The sequence below is a fragment of the Stigmatopora nigra genome, chromosome 10 (assembly GCF_051989575.1).
Source record: "Stigmatopora nigra isolate UIUO_SnigA chromosome 10, RoL_Snig_1.1, whole genome shotgun sequence".
In the NCBI taxonomy this organism is placed as follows: Eukaryota; Metazoa; Chordata; class Actinopteri; order Syngnathiformes; family Syngnathidae; genus Stigmatopora; species Stigmatopora nigra.
Genome location: NC_135517.1, coordinates 5,395,573 through 5,408,547, shown reverse-complemented (window position 1 = coordinate 5,408,547; position 12,975 = coordinate 5,395,573). Strand labels below are relative to the sequence as shown.

The following is a 12,975-nucleotide window of genomic DNA, read 5'->3' as shown; positions in this document are numbered from 1 at the left end:
TGAGAAGCTATAGTTTCCTTAACATCTTTTTGGACCATACATCTATGCATATATGCATTTCAGTGCTTCCTCATTAGGGTCACAGGTGATCTGGAGCCTCTTTCAATTTACTTCTCGTTATTCCCTGGACTATATACTTTAACTTTGTCATCTTTTCTTAATCTTGTGTCTCCAGCGTTCATTCTTCTGCCGTCTGACAGAAGACAAAAAGTCCGAAAAGTTTTTTCGGGTCTTCTACGACCACATGAAGCTGGCACAGCTAGAGATCAAAGCTACAGTGACAGTAAATACTAGCGACCTTGGAAACAGGAAAAGAGATTACGACACTCAGGACAAAGACGTTCCGATCCGCAAAAAAAGTTAGTGGTTACCCGTTTGAAGATTTATTTTTTCAAGTTCAAATTTATCATTTTTTGACTAAAACCTAAACAATATTTGGAACACGTACCAATCCACCCATAATCGTATTTCAAATGAAATACTTCTGTTTGTACTTGTGCAGCAAGAGAATCATCAGTTGTCATGACAGAAGAAGTGCGAGAACAATTACTGGAAGCCTCATCTGCCACCAAGAAAGCTTTTAACTCTTACCGACGCGAGGCCGACCCAGAGGAGCATTTCACCTCAGCAGAAGGCCAACCAAGTACGGGGGACAAGAATCAGGATGACGGAGAGATGAGCTACGTTATCATTATTATGCAGCCTATTCTTCGTTTCCTGCAGCTACTTTGTGAGAATCATAACCGTGATCTACAGGTGTGTTCTTGACTCCTCTTCCTTTTAATGAGCATTTAATTCATCTGGTACCTTTCCTAGCAATTCATTGGAATAGGCTGGAATCATTCCATCTAACATTATTAGAACCATTCATTTGGTTGTGTTAATTTATATAGGGTGTGCATGCAAGTTTATTTTAAGTATGTAAGCATTATATGGACACTATATTCCTTCCACTATATGTCCTCAGAACTTTCTTCGCTGTCAAAACCACAAGAACAACTACAACCTGGTGTGTGAAACCCTTCAGTTTCTAGACTGCATCTGTGGTAGCACCACAGGAGGTCTAGGCTTGTTAGGGCTTTACATCAATGAGAAGAATGTTGCTCTCATCAACCAAACACTAGAAAGCCTCACCGAATACTGCCAAGGTCCCTGTCATGAAAATCAGGTACACCATAGCCTATGACAATTCTACTAAGTTCATGCTGTCCATTAATATTCCATTGTTTATACGCACTTAACCCAGAATTGCATTGCCACTCATGAGTCCAATGGTATCGATATCATCATTGCTCTGATCCTCAACGACATCAACCCACTTGGAAAGAAGCGGATGGATCTGGTGCTGGAGCTCAAGGTGAGTCGGCATTCATGGTCAATGGGAAATTTGGAAGGTCTTTTCCTAAAGCTATTTCCTACTTCTAGAACAATGCGTCCAAGTTGCTGCTTGCCATTATGGAGAGCCGCCATGACAGCGAGAATGCTGAGAGAATCCTTTACAACATGAGACCAAAAGAACTTGTGAGGAACCTTATTAAAGAACCTCCTTTTTGCTTTTATTTATATCGGCTCTTAAGGCTGTACTTAAAGTGCAAGCCACTCCTAGGGTAAAATGTGTCTCTCCAGGTGGAGGTTATCAAAAAAGCCTATCTTCAGGGAGAGGTTGAGTTTGAAGACACAAAGGACGAGGACGATAATGAGGATGATGAGGACCACGATGCAGCATCTCCCCGAAATGTTGGCCACAACATTTATATCTTAGCTCACCAGGTCTGAATGAAGTACGGACTGAGTCACAATTATCACAGTGTATTCTTATCATTTTGTATGGTCTTCATACAGCTGGCCCGGCATAATAAGGAGCTGTCCATAATGTTGAAACCTGGGGGAGCCAGTGGAGATGGAGATGAGGCTTTGGAATTTTATGCCAACCACACTGCTCAGATAGAGGTGATGAAGATACAAGGAGAACCACAGAGTTCATTCCCTAACGATAATCATACATATATGTCTAGATTGTCCGCCAGGACCGCACCATGGAAGAGATTGTGTTCCCAGTGCCCAACATCTGTGAGTTCTTAACCTCCGAGTCCAAGGTTCGGGTCTACTACACCACTGAAAGAGATGAGCAGGGCAGCAAGATCAATGACTTCTTCTTGCGCGCAGAGGACCTCTTCAGTGAGATGAACTGGCAGAAGAAGCTTAGAGGTATAAAGTCTATTAACAGCATGAATTGTTTAATGTGAGTAGGCTCCAGCAGCCCCCGCAACCCTAGTGAGGATAAAGCGGTTCATAAAATGAGATTTCTTTTTACAATGGGTTGACAATTGGACTCTTTAGTCTAAAATTATCGATTTAAATGCATATACAAACAGGAAATCACTCCTTTGTATGTATGCATTTGTAATGTCAGAAATATAAAACAGGGACTTTCTGCATTGTCTGTGCTGCAAACAGTTGTGCAGTAACCTTGTGAATCACTAGTAAGAGATTTCTTGCACATATACGTAAACATCCAAACATAGGCCTGCACCCACGCACTGTCGCATTTGGAATTCACGTTTAAGCATGCATACCACGCACAAAGCTATGTTTTGTCTATCACTCCATCAAGTGATACATTTATTTGCAACTTTTTATCATTCATTCATTCATACACCAAAGTTCAGTCACAATAATAATTTAACTATTGTGTCTCACTATTAATAACCTTTACATATGCTGGCTTATGTTGTGTGTGTGTTTTTGTTTTTTTCCAAATCAAAATGTGCTTAATAATGCACAATATAGGAGAGCCATGTGTGGTCATTGCAGTGCTTTAACACAAATTAACAATTATTTGAAAATATAAATTTTTTCCTATTATTGTATTTTCTTGTATTTTCTATTTAAAAAAAAAAAAAGAAATGCATTTATAAATGGGTTCATTTTAGTATGTTCAACTCATACACCATTGTCTCTTCCTCAGCCCGGCCGGTGTTGTACTGGTGTTCCAGAAACATTTCAATTTGGAGCAATGTTTCTTTCAACCTGGCTGTGCTTATGAATCTACTTGTCTGCTTCTTCTACCCACTGGAGGGGATACATGGAGGTCAGTTGCTATTGTATGCCCCTATCTAATGTCACTGAAGATGTTGTGTTGTGTTCCTTGACATTTAAGTGAGACAAATAAGTGAGATAAACTAGGCTCGGTTAATGGATGTTGCAATGGGGATTTTTAGAGAAGCTGTTAATATTCATTTTAGGTCACAAGCCAGGGTCATACTTAGGTCGTGTGCTCAATAATTTAAAACAGGAAGAACAGCGGCTTAATGGCATTCTGTTTTTGCCCCAACCTGTTCTCCTTATGAGGAGTGTCATGACAATGACAAACTATGCTGGCAATTTAGTGTTGTCTTACTGTGGGATGTTTTGTGTTTTATTCTTTTTAAAATGTAAACAATATAGTATATATTACAAATGAGTGGCACGAGTAGTTAGTGCGTCGGCCCGCCGACAGCTGGGATTGGCTCCAGCACCCCTGCGACCCTAATGAGGATAAAGCGCTTCAGAAAAGGAAATGAGATTAGATGAGATATTTAAAATGTCTCCAAAACACATTGTGCAGCCAGCCAGAGGGAAAGATTGAAGAGATGAATCATTTGTTTTATGAGCAAGTGACCCACTGATCTGCTTTTCGCCTAAAGTTCTATCTGCTGACTTCAATCACCTGACAAGGATTAAAGCACAGGACCTGGGAATAACCCTTTCTTTGTTCGAGAGACACACCCTGTGCACACAGACAAACTCGTTACTCTTAGATTAGTAACCAAACTGCTTTGAGTCACATAGAAGGAGTCATCTTTGGAACTTTGAATGTTTTATACTGTTTTGCTTGTTTTCATCTCCATTCAAGTGTGTACTAAGCATGAGTAATGTCTGACTGCCCTTTCCCCTCCACACAAAGCATCACGTGAAATGGCAATATAACTTTAGCCGACCGGTTTCAATGAGCACTTTTATTACACTTGGTCTTTGCACTTTGGCACACACTACCACACGCAAACACTGTCCTCCTTTGTAAAAGGATTTAGAGTGACGTTAGAGTAAGAAATCTAGGGCAGTATGTTCTGCCACACATACCTGTGGTACATGCATGTACTGTACACATGCCTGACTGACTTTTGGCTGAGTGTTAAGGTTAACATAACACGCATGGGTAAGCACTGCACGCCTGCCACATTCTTCAGTGACAATTTCATTGATGCCTCTAAAGTTGGAACCTGAGCAGTCTCTGTCAACAGAAGTCTAAGTTGGTTATTGTAGTTTCATATTCTTTAGATAAAAGGCTTTCATTTTGTCTATCAAATATAATGTGATGTGTTGTTCCCTGTTCTTTTCTGGTGAATCTTTCAGCCCAAGTATTTTTAGATAGGGCTGTTATGTAAGTGGCACCTGTCATATGATCTCTACATGGGTTCAGAGGGAGAGGGAACAAAATAAGGAGAAGGCGGCCAAAAGAGCCAAGAATGGAGGAAAAGGAAATAAGCGTGGGGGAACATTTTTGACCACTGTGCTATAATTTGATTTTTTAAAGATATTTTCCCCTTATGCCTATTATCGCCCTTCAAATAGGAGAAAATGGATTGTGGAAATAGAAAATAATTCTTATACAGCAGAATTAAGTGGGAGGTGCCCTTTATTTAGGGTAATTTATTGAGATTTTCTTTAGTTGTTTTTTTTGTAGCAGTGACACGTTGCCAAGTAAAACCCTTGGAGTTTCTTGTGGCGACGTGTCATGTCTTCTCTCGCTAAACTCCACCCCCCACGCTCTTAACGCATGTATGTAAAATGTATATTCTCTGCTGTCAACTACTTTTAGAGGTTATGTAAGTGACTCTTGTAGGGTTCACTCCCACTAACGAAGGCCCCAGGGCTACCTGGAAGCAAGAAAGTAGTTAAAAATATCAAACTGTTCACCTACACAAGTTTTTGCTGAGCTGTCTTTATGAGGAATGCACATTTTATTAATATAAAGTGTCTGTTAAGATCATGTCAGCAGTTTCTGCATGGATTCCATATAATAAACAGTTGGTATGAATTCCTTACAGGCACGCTGGACACCCACCTGTCTGCTCTTTTGTGGTTGGGGGTCTTGGCAACACTCATTATCGTGATCATCATGCCTCAACCGATGGGCATTCGAGCTCTTGTCATCATCACTATCCTCCGTCTTATCTTCTCAGTTGGCCTTGAGCCGACTCTGTTCCTCCTTGGTGCCTTCAATGTGAGTCTCCTTTTTTTTAAGACATAAACATTTTCCTGTGTTGTCTTAACAGTTTAAATACTAATATGTCCCAATATTGGCCATGTGACATATTATACACATGCTTCTAGAACAGTGGTTCTTAACCTTTTCCAATCATGAATGACAGCCTATTATAACAAGTACCATTAACCTTACAGGTGTGTAATAAAATCATTTTCCTGATGAGTTTTTTGGGAAACCGAGGCACCTTCAGTCGGGGCTACAAAGCCCTGGTGATGGACTTTGAGTTCTTATACCATTTCATCTATCTGCTCATCTGTAGTCTAGGGGTGTTTGTTCACGTCTTCTTCTACAGTCTTTTGGTGAGGAAAACGTCTTTTAACATACATATTTGAAAACATGGCCTAACTATTAGTAGCTGTATATGCATAACAAGAGAAATTAACCAATGCATTCCTTGGCAGTCTGTTAGTAAGAACCTAGACTTCTCTTATTTCTTCTATTTTCTGCCTTTGAAGCTTTTTGACCTGGTGTATAGAGAAGAAACTTTGCTGAATGTCATCAAGAGTGTTACGCGCAATGGACGCTCCATTGTGTTAACAGCAGTGCTTGCACTCATCCTAGTCTACTTGTTCTCCATTGTTGGATATATTTTCTTCAAAGATGACTTCATCCTGGAAGTGGATCGTATTCCCAACACGACGCTAAGTGAATATAGTCTTCAAATTTCACACAATGGCACAGTAGATGATTTGTTTTTAAGAGCGAACCTTAACTTTAAGACCTAACATTATCTTTACAGAAAATGGAGCCAGCTTCACCAATGAACTTGTATCTGAGAGAACGTGTCAAAGTAGAGTTAATGAAAACTGCACTGCACCAAGCATACATGAAGGTAATACTACAGCAACACAAGTTTATTATGATCCTGTTATAAGATCTATTCAATTTAGATTTTTTTTTTTAATTATGCATGTCGGTTATTTTGTTTCATGTGCCTTTTTGTTAAATTTGGAAATCTTCATTAAACTGTTAATATAATGTCATGGTAGCCTAGAAAGATACACCCTAATCTTGATTTGTTCAATAATGGAGATATGGTTGTAAATAAGCCAAAAGGAAACGTTGTGACCTTGTAAATATAGAATAGGCATAGCTTTGTTTTGTAGCCTCACGGTTATTGATCCTTCGCGTGACTACATCCACGTCACATTCCATTTGGCCTCAGCAATTCACATTTGACCTCAGTGACTCTCATGTGACATTCACATGCCCAGGCTTCTCCATTTGGAACTGAAATAATTTGCTTTATGTGAACCAAATGAACTTAGCAATGAGTAGAGCTTGGAGTAGAAAAAACATTGTTCATGAGTTGACTCTGTTTGAGCATGCACTGAAATGCAATACATTTTCTTGCTTTGTCTGTTATCCGTTTAGATTACCCTTTCCAAAAATGTCATTTGCTTTCACATTCTAGATAAACAATACTTGTTTTGACTTCCTCATGACCATGAACCAAAATATTGTACAAAACACATTTTCAAATAAAGTAAATTATCAAGTTAAGAGGACTGATTACAAGATATCAAAAATTCAGTCTTGTTTTTTTTAAATAATGTGATATACGTCCTATTTGCTAGCTGTTTTTATTTGTAATGAAGTACAACTTAATTTCTCTAAACGTTCTAACAAAACATCATTTAGTTAAACAGCTTGTTTGATGTGAAAGTCAATTGGATGAAATGTTTCCCTTTTGGAAAATCGTGAAAACATCCTGTTGAATTCATTTCCAGATTGTACTGTAACTCCTTTGTGCTTTTTTTTCAGATGTGGACAGTGAAGAGTCACAGGATAACGACATGGAACGGACGTGCGACTCTCTGCTAATGTGTATCGTCACTGTTCTGAGTCATGGCTTGAGAAGTGGAGGGGGTGTAGGTGATGTTCTTCGCAAGCCCTCCAAAGAGGTGCGTATAGAATAAGCGTATGTTACGCAAGCTGTCTTTAAACACCTTCCAGTGGTAAAATAGTTCACCCTATAGCTCTTCATTTTCAACCGCATAATTTCCTTTTAAATCAAGATATAAAAGAAGATATAACGGTCTTCCTGTACTTGGGCGAATTGAGAAATGTATGCTGATGGTAAAATAGATTACTGACTAAAGTGATACATGGTGGAAGCAAAATTATCCTTAACTAACTAGACAAACCTGCAAATTTGTTGAGGTCAATTAAAAGAGGGGCTTTAAAAAACACTACAAATACAGTGATTATTATTGTGGTTAACTTTTTCACTTATTTATGTATTTTACTGTCTTTTATACTTCATTCAAGTAATATTCAGGTATTTTGCATCACTGCAAACTACAATATTAATAAAAAATATTGTAATTAAAGTCATCTATGATAGTGAAACCAGTCATTGCATGGTTTGCTAACTGTTTTCATTTGACCCAAAATGTGTGACCAGTAAATTTGCATTGGTTGTAGGTTATCAGTGAGTGTACTGAGCTCACATAATATTTCCGAGCCATTTGGATAATAACGGCCCCTTGTGTATTTACGAGATTACCTGTCGCTCTTCGCTTGTAGCATCTGGCTGCTTACATCTTAGTTCTTATGTTTCAATGTCCATAACACACAAGGTCAACCTGGGTTTAAAGTCATCCGAGTTTATGTAAAGGTTTGACTTTTGGGTCAAGCGACATGCGACAGTCTATTAGTTTCATGTTCATGATCGGGAAAAAGTCATTTTCTTCAAACAAGCAATATCCTATGGACTGGTCCGTGCCCTTATTTTAATTTTTCCTTTATTTTTTTTTTTTGACAGGAGCCACTGTTTGCAGCACGAGTCATTTATGACCTGTTGTTCTTCTTTATGGTGATCATCATCGTCTTAAACTTAATTTTTGGTGTCATCATCGACACTTTTGCAGACCTGAGAAGTGAAAAACAGAAGAAAGAAGAAGTCCTAAAGACCACTTGCTTCATTTGTGGTGAGACCACATGAACCAAGCTTTTAAATTGTTTGGGTCTCAAACGGCGAAAGAAAAACTATATGGTTTAAGATTGAATGCCTCAATTTCAGAAAAGTAATTTGAAATACTACATACATAAAGCGTGTTTGAAGCATACAAGAATGGGCTTTATGCGTACAAAAGTGTACTTTTGAATGGCGTAGCAAGTGCAAAATAATACCAAAAACACTTTTGTACACAAAAAACATGTATATATATTGTATGTTTATTTTAAGTAGGCAGATATAGACCGAGCCAGAAAATTAGGTCTGCAACATTCAACACTAAAAATGCACATTGAAAGCAGATACTATATTTTTAAGAATAATAGATCTTAAAAATTAGTAGGCAATTGATTAAGACCTACAGACACCAAAATAAATTTTAAAAAACGCAATGACACCATAAATATCATACATCAAATTGAGGAGAAAACTGCGAAAGGAAGCACGGTTGATGACATTCAAATATTTGTTAGAAAACAGAAATCAACAGCATATATTATATTACAGTCTAAATCATTCATTTGACATTTTCCTACACTAAAAAGTTAGTCTCAAGCTGCAAGTATACAATGAACAAAGTGGTGAAAGGGATTCTTAATGCATTTCAATTAGCAGCTATAAACCTCAATGCCAAATGAGAGCTCGTGAGGGAGATCAATGTCTTATAAAACCAAGCAGGGTGACTGAGAGGCACTTGAGCGTGATATGATGAGCTTGCTCCCTTCGTCTCCTGTTCCCTCGCGGTTCCTCCGGAAACCATAGAGACGGTAGCTGCCCCTGTGGCCTGGCCTTATTTAACATGAGTGAGTCAGAGCCGATGGCTTTCTTGGTGACATAACACTGTTCTCATTCCATATGCTTACCGCTTACTCTTGCTGCCTGACCCAACGTGTACACACACATTCAGCAAGGCTGATAACCCAACACCTTTTTTATCCAGCAAATCTTAAGGAACATTCAAGTAAGATGGCCTTGCTTGATTAGGCACTTTGTGGAAACATATGATAAGAAAAGCAAGTGTAAACAAGCAACTGAGCGGGAATGTGCGAGTTTGTGAAGGAGACTGATATGAATTATGGAGGTGCTGGAAGGGAGTCTTTGTGAGTTGGCCTTCTCTACAACCAATAGAAAGGGAAATGGCAACATTTTTGGAGACATAGTTTCCAGAAATGGCAAACACAGAAAGAAATTAATCATAGAGAAGGGACAGTTGCGTGTTGGGCTAATCATATGACTTGGGCCAATGCTCGGATGGGAAAAAAATGCTCATAGTTGGCAGGGAAAGGCTAACTGGGAATTAATGGGGAATTGATCATTGTAACACATATCTCTATAAAGTTACTTTATTATGTAATTCACACTCTGACAACAGTAAAGGTATCTTAGATACTTTGTTTATTTGCAAATAATTAAACAATGAAGCATGCAACAGAAGAGTTATAATAACACCAGCATGTCAGTACCTCTTGTTTTTCAAATACATTACTGCAAAATACTACCTGTTTTCAATTTAGTCTAGTCCAGTAAAATTAGCCAGAAATTGTTTTTGGTAATGTATGTTTTTAATACATTGATCTAATTGCTCTCTCTCTCTTCAGGCCTGGAGAGGGACAAGTTTGACAACAAGACTGTGACGTTTGAGGGACACATTAAAGAAGAGCACAACATGTGGCATTACTTATTCTTTATCGTATTGGTGAAAGTCAAAGATTCAACGGAGTACACCGGCCCTGAGAGCTATGTGGCTGAGATGATCAAGGTAAACATCTTAAGGTGCAGACACTTCTAAAAACCCACAACAAATTCCTTAAAATATCAAGGACAGCCAATATTGTGTGTTAAGACTGTCTTGATGCTCCTTGTTCCCTGAAGGCCGGGGTACTGTATTTTGTATGCACCTCAATTGCCAATGCATATTTGATGAATTCCAACTGAAGGTGTTAGATCTGCTTGTGTGCTGTGAATGAAAATAGTCAGATGTGTTATCCAAATGTGAGTTTCATAACCATAACAATGAGGTAAAACCATGTTTTCGCACCTACCCCGTCAGGAACACAGTAAAACAATGTTTCTCTGTTCTTATCAAATTAAAATGTTCTATCATAATTAATGACCAGTGAGAAGATGTCAAAAGTAGAACAGAAAATGTTCATAAATTGTATAAAACACACCTTAGTGCTACGGAATGCAGACTACAGTCAATAACTCTCACCATGCCAACAAAGTGAGTCTGTTGCCCTACATTTCTTGTATTGTTCCTGCACAGGTTTATCACTGGTACTGGATCGATCTTTTTTTAATTTATTCAACCATCTGACGTTAAAGTTTAAACAATATATATCAATATTTTGGAAAGAGGAAGTTTTGCCAATTGACTGCATTGCCAATGAACACGAGCTACTTAAGTAGCTTGAAAAAATGACATTTTGTTTAAGTCTGTTAAAAATATAATGTTAAAAACTAAAAAAATATTTGTTCCACCTAACAAAAATATATATAATAAATGAAAACTAATAGGTACTGCCCTTTTGTTCATTTTTGTACAGGAACACAATCTTGACTGGTTTCCAAGAATGCGTGCAATGTCTCTGGTAAGCAGCGATGGAGAAGGGGAGCAAAATGAAATTCGGAGTCTACAGGAAAAGTTGGAGTCCACCATGAGGCTAGTGGCCAACCTGTCGGGGCAACTGACTGAGCTCAAGGAGCAGGTATTAAATTTTGACTGAAATGTTTTGCATTACAAGTTGTGCACCATAATACACTTTACAGTAATTGTAACCCCTAAAACGCAAATGCTGCATTTTGCACTTTTGCCACGCGTGAATATTTACTCACTGAGGGCTAAATGCAAACTTGGGAAATCACAGGTGAGATCTATAACACCTGTGCAACACTTTTTTTTTACATTGAGTTAGATCTGACAGTTACTTTTTTTCCATCATATCATGTTTTGGAATTACAAGATCACAGCTTTCTTTCAACAAGAAATGTGGAAAAATAATTTGCATTAACATGGTAGCGTGTTAGATAAAAAATAAAACAAAAAGAAATAAAGACATACAATGAAATTTGGAGGAAACTGTCATGGCTGTGACACTGAATTGAATTATGGAACAAACATTCCAGATTTAATCTTAGCGAAATAAAATCAAACTCAACAGGAAATGCTCAAATCTTTCCGTACTGTAATGAGCAAGTTAAACATGCGAGAAATGTATAAATTAAACAATGCGGGATGAATAAAGTCCAATAGGCAGAACTCGTACCATCTCAATTTAATGTACAATACCCTTAAAATCCACCAGAGGTTCAGCAACAAACACAAACACATAATGTGACAAATTAAAAATAACAAAGAGTTATAAAGGGCTACAATTGAGTGCAAGTGTTTGATTTGTCCGTGCAGATGACAGAGCAGAGGAAGCAAAAGCAAAGAATTGGTCTTCTTGGTCATCCCCCTCACATGAACGTCAACCCTCAGCAACCTGCTTGAGGGTCTTTTCCCATCATAGTGAGGTTTGTTCATCCAAAATGCCAAAATTTCCGGCTTGAATTGTAGCACTTCATCAGGCACTATTAGAGTGCAGTGCAAATGAAGCAAACATTACCAAAGTATGCTAGTGATTGTCTATGGAGTGCATCTACAGTAACTTTGTATGTAGTAGTATCCACCAAGTGCCTCAGGATCAGCTGAAAACACTCATTTTATCTTTATTCAACTACAACACCCTCAGCATTCCTACCAAGATGAAAGCATGCCAAAATTCTACTTATAGTTGCGATGAGATTTTTTTTTCACGTGGCCTTGCGTATTATTTTTTTTACCTTAACGCTCACTACATGACATACACAATTGTTAATGTACAAAAACTATAGTACTTCACAGTGTGTTTGCATAGTGAAAACATTGTTGGGATTTGTTGTTTACTTTTATATTATTATTTAAAATGAAAAAAGGGGCTTACTATATTTTCACAAGGGGTGATTATAAATGTTAGTTTTATGTAACAAGTCCATCGTTGGCACTTTATTCCATTTTTTTTGGACTGCAGTGCTTTTATGGATCTGACATGGTTAAATCATGTGACATGTGTGTTAAGACAATTAGAGCAATAATATAGAACCCATGTTTGTTCTGCATTACCCTTTCCACATAATTTTTTTACCCCTGCTCTCCTTAATTCACTTAGTCTTTAACACTGATCTGTATCATTCCTTTTTATGTCACAGTTTTGATAGCCCAACTAAATAATGACTGAATTTATGGGTAAGAGTGGGCTGACAAGATTTTCTAAGAAAACTTGCAGTGCTGCCGTACAATTTCATAAGTACTTTCTGTCTGTATTGTACATTGTTTTGAATTTATTTAAATAAACAAGCACATAGAACTTTCTAAAAGAAATTTACTTATGAGTTTGGAAGAAATATAACAAGAAAAAATAATCTTAATTATGCCATTCTTTGATTTATAAACTTTACTTTACTTTGCGAAATGAAACAATTCAAAGGGGATTTAAGGTATGATTTCCCAAAGTCATGAAAAATAAGTAGCCTAATGTTTAGATTCAAACAGGCAAAATTCTCATATCAGCAAAGCACCTGAGAACAATAACAAAGGGTGTTTAGTCTATTTCGGACATTTTTCATTATCAAGCTTCTTCACTCTCGTGTCGAGGGTTCGATTCCAAGTCAGTCCTCACTCTGT

The 12,975-nt window shown here is 37.8% G+C and overlaps 1 protein-coding gene across 1 annotated transcript in view; it reads left to right on the top strand.

Annotated features, from left to right (window-relative positions):
- The window catches only part of LOC144203735 (inositol 1,4,5-trisphosphate-gated calcium channel ITPR1-like), a 38,547-nt gene extending 25,889 nt beyond the window's left edge, over positions 1-12,658 (top strand). Inside the window, exons 43-60 of the mRNA XM_077727308.1 lie at positions 176-359; positions 503-756; positions 968-1,168; positions 1,247-1,357; positions 1,426-1,521; positions 1,627-1,770; positions 1,843-1,950; positions 2,016-2,208; positions 2,969-3,091; positions 5,091-5,266; positions 5,446-5,610; positions 5,767-5,956; positions 6,051-6,143; positions 7,076-7,215; positions 8,079-8,244; positions 9,869-10,029; positions 10,817-10,978; positions 11,677-12,658. Of these exons, the coding sequence (XP_077583434.1) occupies positions 176-359; positions 503-756; positions 968-1,168; positions 1,247-1,357; positions 1,426-1,521; positions 1,627-1,770; positions 1,843-1,950; positions 2,016-2,208; positions 2,969-3,091; positions 5,091-5,266; positions 5,446-5,610; positions 5,767-5,956; positions 6,051-6,143; positions 7,076-7,215; positions 8,079-8,244; positions 9,869-10,029; positions 10,817-10,978; positions 11,677-11,763 (2,754 nt within the window). The 3' untranslated portion in view covers positions 11,764-12,658. The remainder of the gene's footprint in view (positions 1-175; positions 360-502; positions 757-967; positions 1,169-1,246; positions 1,358-1,425; positions 1,522-1,626; positions 1,771-1,842; positions 1,951-2,015; positions 2,209-2,968; positions 3,092-5,090; positions 5,267-5,445; positions 5,611-5,766; positions 5,957-6,050; positions 6,144-7,075; positions 7,216-8,078; positions 8,245-9,868; positions 10,030-10,816; positions 10,979-11,676) is intronic.
- Positions 12,659-12,975: the final 317 nt, after the last annotated feature.